General features: G+C 34.9%; 1 protein-coding gene across 1 annotated transcript; it reads right to left on the bottom strand.

Moving 5' to 3' along the window:
* Nucleotides 1-11,164: 11,164 nt before the first annotated feature.
* LOC131036490 (indole-3-acetate O-methyltransferase 1-like) lies at nt 11,165-12,812 on the bottom strand. The gene is made up of 4 exons (XM_057968387.2): nt 12,699-12,812; nt 12,093-12,485; nt 11,743-12,009; nt 11,165-11,536 (listed from the first exon to the last, which is right to left on the bottom strand). Exons 1-4 carry the CDS (start codon nt 12,810-12,812, stop codon nt 11,165-11,167), a joined length of 1,146 nt encoding a protein of 381 aa, XP_057824370.2.
* Nucleotides 12,813-13,669: the final 857 nt, after the last annotated feature.

The following is a 13,669-nucleotide window of genomic DNA, read 5'->3' as shown; positions in this document are numbered from 1 at the left end:
GGACAAGTCATAGCATTACTAAGAGACAATCCACAGATAGCAAAAGAAAAATAGGTGTCAATACCCCATCCTCGCCTTTCTAGTCAAAGAGATCCTGGAGATAAAATCTCTAGTCAGAGACATCTTGGAAAAGCTAAAAGACATGTCACCAAAAGATAAATATCAAAATAAAACCAAGACTCGACACCAACATCCACTGTAGTCCTCAAGTTTAGTGTCTCTTGTCACTTGTATAAGTCTTATTTGATTGTGGTCACAATGTTTACTTTCACAAAAAGGATAGATCGCACTGAACCATAATGTTGTTTGAGTCTGTTGAAAGATTTGATTTATTGAAACCCATTGTTGTTGTTGTGTCTCATCTAAAACTAACTGAATCCATGCAACTCATACTTTATTGCGGAGAACATGGAACTTTATTGCGAATTGGCGATGCAAATGCTACTTTATTGTGGATTGTGCATGGATAGACTGAAGAAAGATGGAAGAAACTGTACTCCTTGAAACATGTGATGCGCTCAGTTCCACACCCATTACTAGACGTAGGATTTTGCCTTAGCCACAGATAGGAGCTAATTTATTATGGATGGAAAGGGGTGAAAAGGAGGGATTATTATGAATGGCTAACCAATCTTAGGTAGATCAATAATAAGCCATGACGGGAATGGGTAAGTTTATTATGGATGAATAGGTTGTGAGTGTGTACAAAGTGAAAGGATAAAATGGAATCATGAAGGAGGGAGGAGAAATGTCTCTATGCATGGCGTCAGTGACCCAGTTTTCACCATGGTACTTGCCCAGGGCACCACCAAAGTGGTTTTCACCGTTAAATGAAATGCTTTTTCTTTACTTTTTTTTTCATTTTTCAATTTTTTTTTGTGTCACAAGGCGCCTGTTTGCCAGGTTTTCACCAAGTAATGATTTTTTATTTTTATGTTTTTTTGTATTTTGAATTTTTTTATTTTTATTTTTTATTTTTTATTATATTTTTTAATTAGGATACTCTTAAGAGCTATGTGTAAAACCTGCGAAGGTGCATGCTATTGATGGGATCCTCCAAAGGTTCACCCTCTGTAGTTGAGAGCTAATATGCATCGGATCCATAGGCTACTATAATGATGTAAGGACCAAGCCAATTTGGTTTGAGCTTGCCCTTCTTCTCTCTGTCTTGCGGATTTTTAGGATTCTCCTTGAGAACTAAGTCACCTACCTCAAATGTGCGAGGGTTTACCTTGTGATTGTAACTGTGACATTCCTTGACTAAATGATATGTAGCTCGAGAAACTATCTTCTTTGATAAAGGAACTGGGATAGAATTACTAATGTGTGGACTACACAAGCTCATATGCGTGTCACCTGAAGAAGTTTGGGCATCCCTGACAACAAAGTCCCACGAGGAAGCTCCTTGAAAGGTCCACGATGTATCGCCAAAAGGGTATGGATGTGTGGAAAAAGTGGATGAGGAATGAAGGCTTATGATTGCGAAAAGAAGTGAAAGTAGGATGGAATGATGGAGACTTAGGATCAACAAGTGTTCTTTTTTACTTAAAATTTTAGAACTTTTTCCCCCAGTTATTTTGATATTTGGGGAGATCAACCATTGTTCTTTTTTCTTCATATGATTTTTATCCTTGAATTTGATTTTTGCAGAGTCTAGTAACTTTTGATTTTGATTTGGACTAAAGGACTTCTCTTTATTTTTGACTCTTAGATTTTTCTTTCCAAAGCTTGATTTTTGATCCCCAATTAGCAAGGGCTTTTGTGATTCTTGTTGATCCAAGTCTGGGAGAGAAGTGGAAATGGAATGAGAAGATGAAATGGTAGAGCTATGTGAGTTCTCAAGAGGGTTGGTGATACACTCAATAGATTCTTTGTTGGAACCACTCTTAGGATTATTGATATCAAGAGTTGCTTGCACCACTAGAGGAGATTCACATTCAGACTTAGTAGCCACAACACTAGGTGGTTCACACTCAATTCCTTGGCATTGAAAATTATTTGTAGATTGTTCTTGTCGACTAAATACCTTAGGAGATAGTGGGAGTTGATCAACATGAAAGATATACTCACCACATCCTAGGTCTTTAACCTTGAATTTTTCTTTGAGCTCTTCTTGTTTTGATGTAGAAGCTTTCAATGATTTTGGATCCACATATGCTGATAAAGGAACAACTTCTCAATTGACTGGGATTGTTATTTCTTATCCAAGTCACAGATTGTTGTAATATATGAATGGATTTGGATCAGCATTAACTGTTATTTCAACTCCATTGTGAGGAAACTTAATGCATTGGTGATATGTAGATGGGACTGCCCTCATTTCATGAATCCAAGGATGTCCTAGTAATATACTGTATGTGAGATCCAAGTCTAGGACTTGACAAACCACATCCTTTGTAACTGGCCCAACTCTAATAGGCAAGGTGATTGTGCCTTTGGATGAATGCTCTTCATCATCATATGCCTTGATGGTAATTTTGTTTGTAGAATTCACAACTTTATTAGAATATCCCAATTGTTTAATAGTGCTCAATGTACAAATGTTCAGACCTACTCCTCCATCTATCAGGACTCATTTTATTCAATGTTTGTGTAGGAAGGCTTCAAAGTGTAAAGGTGCATTATGTGGTTGGCTCACAGAGGCATCATCATCCTTTGTGAATGTAAGTGAGTGTGGAATGGAAAGGTATCCCACCATGGCTTGAAACTGGTCCATGTTCAGATTAGTAGGGACAAAAGTGTCTCTCAAGCTTTTGTCAAGAATAGCTTTATGTGCAGGGAATATGCGTAAAAGCTCAAGGATGGAAATAAGTGTGGGTGTCTTCCCCAACTGTTCTACAAGGTCATACTCAAGTTTGGTTGATGAAGAAGTTGTGTTTTTGGCTGGAGCACCTTGCAAAGTGAATTTATGTTGATGAGTTGTAACACTACACTCAGAGGTAGGTTCGGAAGAAGATCCAATGCCTTTTAAGACAATCTTGGGTCTTTGGGTAGAATTCTTAGGCGTTTTGTCCTTGATGATAATGGTAGAGACATAATTATCCATTGAAATGTGATTGATAGTTGAATCATAGTTGTAAGATGCTCTAGTATAGTTGGTTTGGTCATCTGTGGCTTTATCTTTTCCCTTGTCATGTTTTGGGAATGGTTCCTTAAACATTTCATGTTCTTGATTGGATGAGTGTCCTTCAATCTCAATGTCACCTCTATCAATGAGATCTTGTATGATATTCTTCAGTCGATGACAGTTTCCTATTTTATGGCCCTTGCTCTTATGAAATTCACAATACTCATCATCATTCCACCAATTTGGTTTAACCTTTGGCTCATATGGAGGCAAATCTAGAATTGTTATGATTTTGTTTGCCACTAGCTTTTTGAAAACTGATTCTAGTGGTTCTCCCAATGGAGTGTACTTCCTTCATGATTTGGAAGTTGTTGGAGTATTCACTTGATTGTTTGTAGAGCTTGATCTAGAAAAAACAATTTTGGGTTGTACTGTATTAGCATCCACAACACCATCATTGACTGTGTTCTTGTTTTTGTTCCAAAATCTTGGCTTGTCTTTTCCTTTAAAGTCTTCTTTGTTTTCCTTGAATATTTTGATGATGCCTTGCTCAATTAGGACCTTTTCTATCACTAAGACTTTTTCAATGATGTCCTTGAAGGTGGATAAGCAAGATTTTCTTAGGTCATGACCAATGTCTTTGTTGACATTCTGGGTGAACATCTCTACCATTTGTTTTTTTGGAATTTCACAAGAGCATCTGCTGGCTAGATTCCTCCATCTTTGTAAAAATGATGAAAAAGATTCTCCATCCTTTTGCTTGGTGTTGCACAAGGTAGTGACTGATATGTCTATCTCTATGTTGTATGAGAAATGTTTGATAAATGCCTCTGCTAGATCACCCCATGACTAAATTCCAGGTGGGAGTTGGGAGAAGCATTCCATAGCTTGATCACCTAAGCTCTATGGGAATAATCTCATCAAATATGTCTCTTCTGCTGCTACCTCAATGCAAGATGTGAAAAATTGTCTTATATGTGCCTTAGGATCCCCTTTTCCTTTGTACTTATCAAACTTAGGTGTCACAAAGTGTGTAGAAAATGGAGGCATTGGAATTCTTTTGTCAAATGGATAGGGACATATGTCTCTCATTGTATAAGTTGGCTTTAGTGTATTTATGTCCTCCATTTTCTTTTGTAAGTCCTTAATTTGCTGTTCCAAATTGTTTTTAGGTGGAGACCGACTTCTTAGACCATATCCCAAGCCTGAAGGACCGGGTGGAGGAGGAGCATGTTGCATATAAGGATGGTATTGATCATACACATGTTCATATGGAGGAGGTCTATAGTGATGTTGTGTATAAGGACCACTTGGTATAGAGTCATGTTGAGGAATGGAATATATGTTTTGTCCATGTATACCATACTCTACAGGCATGTCATGAGTTTGTTCTAATGTGTTGCCCCCAAATTGGACGCGGGGTTTCCTTGTGTCCAAATTTTGAGCATGTCTTTGAATATCCAATTGCCTTGGTGGTTGATCCTTAGCATTGGTATGTGATTGAGCATATTTTTCTACATAAGACTTCCATAATGGTCTGTGAAGGTGAGTATCATATGCTTGACCATGTGTATATGGGACATCTGATTTTTTAAACAAAGATGATGGTGATTCAGGCACAAGATATGGTCCTCTATTGCCTCCACTATTAGGCCTCTTTTGATCCATGTTGAGGTGAGGTTGTTGCAAAGGTTGATTTTCCATTATTTGAGACATGTGAAAATCACGAGGGATCTTGGCTCCACTTTGTGCCATCACTTGTAAGAAGTATTATCTATCTCTCTTGATTATTTCCTCAACCAATCGATTAAAACGGGGATCCATAATGGAATCTTCCACTTCTATTGAATGTACTGAAATGTTGTCCATATTGTCCTTGTGTGTATCATTGTTGTTTGTAGTGTCCATGTGCTCAATATTTGGAATGTTTCTATAAGCATCCATGTCAGGTAATGTAGTATGATCAGAATTGAAAAAGATATCATTGTCATACTTATAGGAACTCATGTTTGCGGACTCTTGTGCTTCTTTAGTTTCTCCCCTAGATTTTTGGGAATGGGTTTCAACCATGAACTAGGTCTTGACCAAGATGTGTGAGACTAGATGAAAATGAAAAATTATGGAAGACCAAGAGTTGGATGGAATGTAAATGAATCTAAGGTGTACTTACAATGTCCCAAGTGTAAGACCAAATATGTATGTAGTAGAGTAGGTGTGGCTTCCAAAGAGATGATAGTTTCTCTTGATGAGGTAAGTTGACCTTGACTCTAAGTAAGACAAAATGAGACCCAAAGGTGAGAGACCTTGATGAGGGACCAATTAGCAAAATGTTGTTGTATGTAATGTGATGACAAAGTATGATGAGGACAAGCAAGTGACCTTTTGACTCAAGTTTAGACAAATGTGAATGTAATGTAAGGTGTAAAGCAATGATGGACTTTGTGAGACCCAAAGATAGATTGAATGCTAGATGAAAACCAAAAGAGATAACCTAGGAAGCTCAATAAGTCTGAAACTGATTGTTCTTGTTTGTTGGACTGTAAATTTTTCCAATTTGTGAAGTTCTTTTGTTGTGACCAAATCTAAATTTTTGACCGTTTTTCATGACAAGAGGACACAATGTTGATGAGGACTCAATGTTTGCAAGTGTTTAGACTCAAAATGACTCAAATAAAAGTGTGTTGCTTGATGTCAAATTGTTTTGCATACACTTGAAGACACAAAACAGACAATGTTTTGATGTTTGGTCTTGAAATTTGAATGTTTAAAATAAGTCAAGCACAATTCTTATGGCTGGCCAGGACAATAGTTGTTGATTCTCACATGAGGCTACGCAATTCAGAGCGGATACTTAGATGCTTGACCCCAGTGGCTCCACCCTCAGTACTCACTTCTCGAGGCAGCCAACCATCAATCCCCATGAAAACTCCCCGTGGTGAACTTTGTATCTCTACTAAGAACTGTATGTGTGTGGGTCACTCCAGAGGTCCGACCCCCTGACCCAACAACTAGAATGATTTTGGCTTCTAAAACAAAAAGGTGCTAGTAAGGGCATCTGCTCATGTGGCCATATATGCGGCACTTTTAGCTCTCTAAATACAGAAGGATCCTAGCCGATAGGGCTTAGGCCCTACAACTGATCAAATAAATTTGATCAAACGTGTTTATGGGGAGACATAGTGTCAGTATGAACTAATCAGCACACGTTATCCATAGTTTTCACCATGGATAGAGTTGTTTATAGTTGTTCAGAAGAGGTGGGTTTTCCTCGCTACCACTTGGGTCATTCTCTCCTCACTAGTAGTCCTAATGACCACATGGGGAGACAGGCCCTCTAAAGATTAAACAAAAAAAACCTATTCCTCAAGACACAAAAGGCACTAGTTCAATTTTAGTACACCAATTGAAGTGTCTGCTAGTCTATGAAAATAAGGCACATAATAAAGATCAACAACCCTTGCCAAAATTCTTCAGCAAAGATTTGTTAGTAGTTTTGCAGTAATACCCCTCCTCCAAGCACACAAGTTAGGTAAATTTTAGATCCAAAAGACTTTGTGAAATAGGGGCCTTTAATAATGCAATTTTTTGACCAATTCAAAGATCTGATTCATCATAAAAAAAATACCACCTGTAAAATTTCAAGAAATTTCCAAAAATGTAAGAAAATCTAAAAAATTTGCTAATCTGCTCCAAAAATTATTTTTTTATGAAAAATCATAAAAAATTCATATAAAATGCAAAATTTATCCAAAAAATCTAAAATGTTTACTGGACAGTCCTGATAGTCTTCCAAACCTACATAAAAAATTTCCTGCAACAAATCTAAGCAGTTTGTGAGATATGAGCAAAATAATGCAAAACCCTAATTTTCAAAGATCCGATTTTTTAAGAAATATTTTGCATCAAAATTAAAATCACAAAAAATAGATCCTATGTATAATTATGAGAGATTTCCAAAAATATAAGAAAATCCTAAAAATTCACTCATTTTCTCTCAAAATTAATTTTTTATAAAAATTCATAAATAATTCATAGAAAATTAAAATATGCTCCAATAGATCTAAATTTTTCTTTGAGAGCTCTTGATAATGTCTCCAACTTGTAAAAAAAATTTAGTGCAAAATTTCCAATCTGTTTGTGAGATATAATCGAATCTCTCCAAGATCTTGATTTTGTGTCCAAAACCTTAGCTACACAAGGTTATTCTCCAAATTGTTTTACAAAACAACAATATAGGGTTAGAAAAATCTGCAAAAAACATATATCTAACAAAAATCCATGTCCCACTAGGCGTGTCAAAATGTATATGGTGAAAATGGATAACAACAATATTGAAAGACCAAATGAATTCAACCACAAAACTCTAGCTTAACAACAACAAAGATCCACCATAACATATGAAGATTACCTAAGACAATGCAAATCAAATGAAATCACAAAGATTATACCATCACATGTCTAATAGGGTTTGGATCTCCATTCTTCCTATCTTCATTGATCTTGCTTGATATATTTGCTCTCAGATTTTATGTGCACAAGAGCTCAACAAAGAACGAAAGTGTGGTTGCAAGTACGCTTGATCACATATGAAAGAGTGTAGTCAATCGATTAGGATGCATAGATTGATTAGGGTTGATAATGAAGGAAACATCTCCTTATATAGAAGACACTATAATAAATGGAGGGATAAGATTGAGAGGTGTAAGAGATAAATGGTCGGCTATGATTAAAGAGTAGGTAAAGGAAATAATAAAATAATGAGAGGGAAGGTAGTGTATGAATTAAGAGATGAATGACATGTGTCATAGGTAGAAAAGGTTAATGAATTAATTAAATAAATAAAGATTTATTTAATTAATGGAGGAAGTGGGATCAATTAAATAAATAAGATATTTATTTAATTTTGGAAAAACAATAATTTAAATAAATAAATGTATTTATTTAAATGAGAAATAAGGCTAGAAGATGGTAAATGAATTAATTAAATAAATAAAGATTTATTTAATTAATAAAAAAATTAGGCTAAAATAAAAAGATATTTACTTAATTAGATTCGACAATTTTAGATGTCTACAAATAACATTATTATTGTAATGTAGTAAGTTAAAATCTTCATGTAAAAGCTTTATCATTCACTATAGATTAATTGTAGTTTCATGAGACATACATATTTGTGCAGGAATGTTTTCTTTATATAAAGAATGGCAATGAAGACAAATTGGCATCAATGTATTGATACAAAGATAAAATAACACTTGTTGTCTACAAGCCTTAAAGATAAATCATCAAGTTCATGAGAGAGTTGAAGTGTGTTAAGAAGCATAAGGTGACAAATATATATCAGTAATGAGTGCTTTGGAAGTGATGATACAGACAAGACGGTAAACGGTAAGGGTTTGATATGTAAGGGTTTAGAACAAAGTTTTATTTCCCATGATTTTGGTGATAGGAGTAGAACAGTCTATGATAGGAACACTGTTTTACTGTGAAAAGAACTTTAAAGATTATTTTAATCAATAAATTGTTAATCTTAATGATATTTTAATCATAAAAGTAATCTCTAGTTCCATGCAAAGATCAACACTTAACTATTAACATAGAAATTTAAAGATTAGTTTTTCAAACTCCAACGCCTAGTTCATCTAACACGAGTTTTTTGAAAGGTGGTTAGTAGTGATTCGGCATATAACAGATTTCTCTAACTACTTGAGAGTTTCTAAAGATTGAAATGTGAAGAACTTTGGTGTGTGAGGGTTGGAATATGTGTTGGAAGTAAAGACATCCTTCCTCTGCAGATACGTGGAAACTATAATACTTTGATGATGCAAAATGGATATTATTTATTTGTTATTACAGAGTTGTAATCGGGATTTTTATTAATCTCGAATGAAAAACTTACTTGGTGAATAGGTTGATGAATTAAAAGGTTGATAGACAGAGCTTTTGTCACTACCATCAATTATATAAGAAATTTATACATGCCCAGCCTATTGTTGTAGATAAACAACAGGATGATTAGTAATTTATTTTTAACAAAGTGTTCCTTTAAACTTTTATTGTTCTCTTTGAATGTGATATGTAAGGGACTGGGTGCTCCTGCAAACAAGTTTTAGTTGGTGCTGATTTGCCAGTGAGGCATTATACTTTGTGATAACTGAGATTGTTAGTGAGACAAAAAGATTGTAACCAGTGAGGTTTGGCTGGTGAGGTCTAATAAATATCCTTTTTTCATAGTGGTTTTTCATCCTTCAAGGGTTTTCCACTTGTGTTATGTGGCTTGCATTTGTGTCTCTTATTATATACAAGTGTCATGGGATTTGTATAGATATCTCTTGTATTTTTATTGATAAATACATGTTTTGATGATCATTATTTTGTTATTTAAGATCTAGTACATATCTTAGTATCATTGAGAAAAATTAGTCATTCATTTATAGTCATTATGATCTAGTACATATCTTAGTATCATTGAGAAAAATTAGTCATTCATTTATAATCATTAAATAACAGTGATTTCTAGAGCACTCATTCAACCCCTCCCCCCATCTCAGTGGTCAAGAGTATTCAAACAAGTGGTATCAGAGAAAACAGGTTCCTTGTAAGAGGTTTAATAGCCTTAGGTTGATCTTGGCAAGGAATAATTGTAAGATTCATGGCTCAAGAAGGTTCCTCAATTGTAAAGGAACATCTATTTGATGGAAATGACTATTCTTTTTGGAAGATTAGAATGAAAACCTGCTTTATGTCTCTAGGTCTTGAAGTGTGGAGTTCAATTGTCAATGGTTATACAATTCCTCTTTCTATACCAATTGATCTTGATGTCAAAAGGGCATATGAAATTGATGCCAGGGGAAAACGTGCTATACTTTGTGGTTTGTCTAAAGATGTCTTTGTAAAAGTTATGCACTATAAGTCTTCAAAAAAGGTCTGGGATAAGTTGAATAATATCTATCATGGAAATGATAAAGTGAAGTACGCTAAAATTCAAAATGTTATACCAAAATTGAAGTGTTGAAAATGAGTGAGGAAGAGAAGATAGAAGATTATCTTGGAGAAGAGATGAAGGATAAAGATGTTGTCAAGAATCTCTTAAGATCTTTGTCATTTGGGTATGGCTCAAAAATATCTATAATAGAAGAAGCAAATGATATAAACAATTACATAGTGGATGAATTACAAGGTTGTCTTATAGCCTATAAAATGCGAACTTGTAAAGAAGACTATTCTAATAGAGAGGTAGCCTTCAAGACTGAGAAAAAAGATAAATAAAATCTTTCAGACTCAGAGCATAAAGATGTAATAGAGTTTCATCTTGCTAGAAAATTGAAAAAGGGCTAAGGAAAGTACAAAGGGAAACTTCCATTTAAGTGTTTCAATAGTGGTAGAATAGGGCATTTTGTGGCAAGTGTCCTTATGGTGAATCCAGTGAAGATGAAGATAGTAGTAAAAGACAAGGTGAAAAAAGTTCTTCAATACTAGAAGAAAATTGGCAAGAGGGTGAGGCCTCCACCCAATAGACTATCTCTTTGTGTCTTTAGTGGTTGGTTGGTTTTTGTTTGCTAGTTGTGTTTCTGGCCCTAGTTTGTGCTTGGTGGTTCCTTGCTATATTTTGGTGTTTTGTCTTTAGCTATGTGTTCATCTCTTATGTTCCCTAGCTGGTGTTTTTCTATGGATATGTAATTGTAAGGGCCTAAGGCACTTTTAATTAATCAGAACCTGGTCTAGAATTGTCAATTTAACCCAACATATAACAAAATAAATATTTTAAATATAACTTGCATGCAAGACAATCTAAGCCCAATTCCATTTTAATGAATATTTCCTATTTAAATTTACATTAATAAAAAAAATATATTACCACCCTCACTTTTATTGTGAATATTCAAAGGTTTTCAAATACCATTGTATTTAATAATAGAAATTATTCTTAGTTTACAAATCTAAGCAATGTCTCCTTCCCAATAGTTTTATTTTTAAAGAACCAATACATTCCCTAGCCAAGCCATTTGGCTAACACTACATATGAAAGATATTATTGTCTTTCCACATAATAAAATGAAAATATTAATATTTCTAGGCTCTATTTATTAAATTGTGTTATTGCTTGTCCTTTTTCTTTTTCAAAAACGCAACAAGCAGCTCAATTTTTTTTGATAGATACTCTTCAAACTGAATAGAAGCTCTTTCAGCAATCTTCAAGAAGAATTCATTTGTCACTTTCTTGCATCCTAAATGAGCTTCCACGATATTTTCAAATAGTGCTCTATGCTGGTTTGCTACAATTCTTCCAAACATATTCTCTTCCCCTTTTTTCACGTCTGTAGTAGGATGTGCATTCATTCCCCCTACAATCTTCATGCTCACTATTGCAAATGACCCCTCCCTCTTCACAATGCTCTCCACCTCCTTCAAATTTGGATTGAACCATGGTAAATTGAAGGATTCCCATTTCTCTTTTGTAATAATACCCTGAAGCAATCCCAAGATAAAATTCATTATAAAATATATAAACAGTTCATATGGGAATGTACTTTAATTAATGCGTAGATTATTTAGATGAATGTACCCAAGTAAAAAAGTAATCAATAATGTGAATAGATCAAACTTGTTAAAAAACATTCAAAGGCGTTAAATTATAAATTAAAAAGAATGGGCAGAGCATGCATTATGTATACCTCCATAACTAGTGCCTCAAATGCATACTCTAAATGGCGCGCGCTATATCCTAGTACTCCTTGGTCTTCCATTATATGAGTGTCTGCATTACGACCGATGAGAGATATGAACATGCATCCCCCCTCAACTATCTCTTCTGCCCGGGCCTTCAAAAACGACGAAAAGTTTGTGTCGAACTGGTGTAGGTACGCAGCCGCTACACCCTCCTCACACTCACTTGAAACGTAAGCACGAGGAGATCTTCTCTGCTGAACACTCTCTGGCACCTGCATTTACATCTTATCATCTCGCTTCTATGGACAACAATACCAAATTCATATATGGAGAAGTTATACTGTTCATTACTAACCTGTGAAAGCCAGTGAAGACTCATAGAAGAGTGACAGAAATGCAGACTATTCCGTGCGAAGAGACGTGTGAAGTGCGATCCACAAACAGCCGCTGAAAGGTAGGATCTTGTAGCCACTCCATTTTTATCTCTGGGCGGAGGCAACATTTGAAAGAGTGAATTGAAATCATTAGTGGGAAGGTCGGTGAAATAAACCTCAAATTCTGGCATCTCCTGTTCTGTAAGTAAGCGTTGTACGGCACTGACAATGGTGTCTGCCACCACAAGAGTATTTTGGCCGGTACCACAACCGAAATCTGCCATCCTAAAGATGCCTCCTACATCAAACTTAAATCTCATATTCTCGTAAATGCCATGCTCCAGAATGGGTTTAACAGCTTGGATAATCTTTAACTGCTCGACAAAATTTCATAAATCTCGGTTTAGAATTTTGATTTTCCCTAATTCAAAATTGACACTAAGTTCAATAACATTTAATCGTCAAAAAGGTGAAGAGTTGATAAATGGATTGAAGTGATTAAAGGTGAAGAGATGGTATAGATGGATTGAAGTTACAGATAAACGCTGAGGAATTTAAAAGGGCAATGGCAATGCAAATTTGTGTACCTGAGGTGAAGAATTGTTGGCATAACTGGAATCTCCATTTCCACCCTTCATGCCAAGCACAAATTCCAGGGCCGCTTTAGATTGAGTCACAGATTGAGATTTGAGTGCCTCCATTAAGACGCTTACTTGATTTCCGAGCTTTTGAGAAGGATCACTCACATGAAGGGTTATATAGAGCTCATTAACTCATAACAAACATTCATTTTGCTGCCAAACTTCTCCTAATCTGAACAAGCTCAGTCAAATAAGGCGAACAAATCAAAACAGACAAGACATAATATCAAGTTTTTACGAGAGATGATTTTATTTTTCTTGTCATTGCCTTGTAAGTAATATCACTTTTTTAAATTGATATAAACCTATATTTCCAATGAACAATTCTTAAAAAATAAACGTTGGCAAGTCTTGTCAAGAGAGACGCTTCTATTTTTAATGCAATTGTCTTGAGACTGATATGGATCGGATGCGTGGAGTATCTTGTGATCATACGCTATCTAATATAAGTTTTTTATTTCAATTTGATGACGGTCCACCCAATATACGTTATTTATTTCAATTAGACGATAAGTTTACTTAATATAAATTTTTTATTTCGATTTAATTACAACTCTACCTAATATAAGTTTTTTAATTCAATTTGATACAAAGTATTAATGTTAAGATTGTTCTAATATAAATAAATAGTATACATCATAATTAGTTGATTTTAAATGTTTTTATTAAATTAAGTGGGAAAGGGCCCAAACCCATTATAAATCAGAACAAGAGCTTCGGAGCACAAGTCTACAAAACAAACATCAATGCAGTTAGAATAGGGCAACCAACCAAGAAACAACAAAGTCGGTGCCATTCAGATTACAACCATGAATGAAGGGACATTTACAAACAAGAAAAAGAAACAAAAACTACTAAAAATCTATGTTGGAGCCCAACAGTGGGCCCAACAAAACAACCTAAATAATCTAAATAAT

Source organism: Cryptomeria japonica, chromosome 5 (assembly GCF_030272615.1).
Source record: "Cryptomeria japonica chromosome 5, Sugi_1.0, whole genome shotgun sequence".
NCBI classification, from domain to species: domain Eukaryota; kingdom Viridiplantae; phylum Streptophyta; class Pinopsida; order Cupressales; family Cupressaceae; genus Cryptomeria; species Cryptomeria japonica.
The sequence above is the reverse complement of the archived record's forward strand: the minus strand, read 5'-3'. Positions and strand labels throughout refer to the sequence as shown.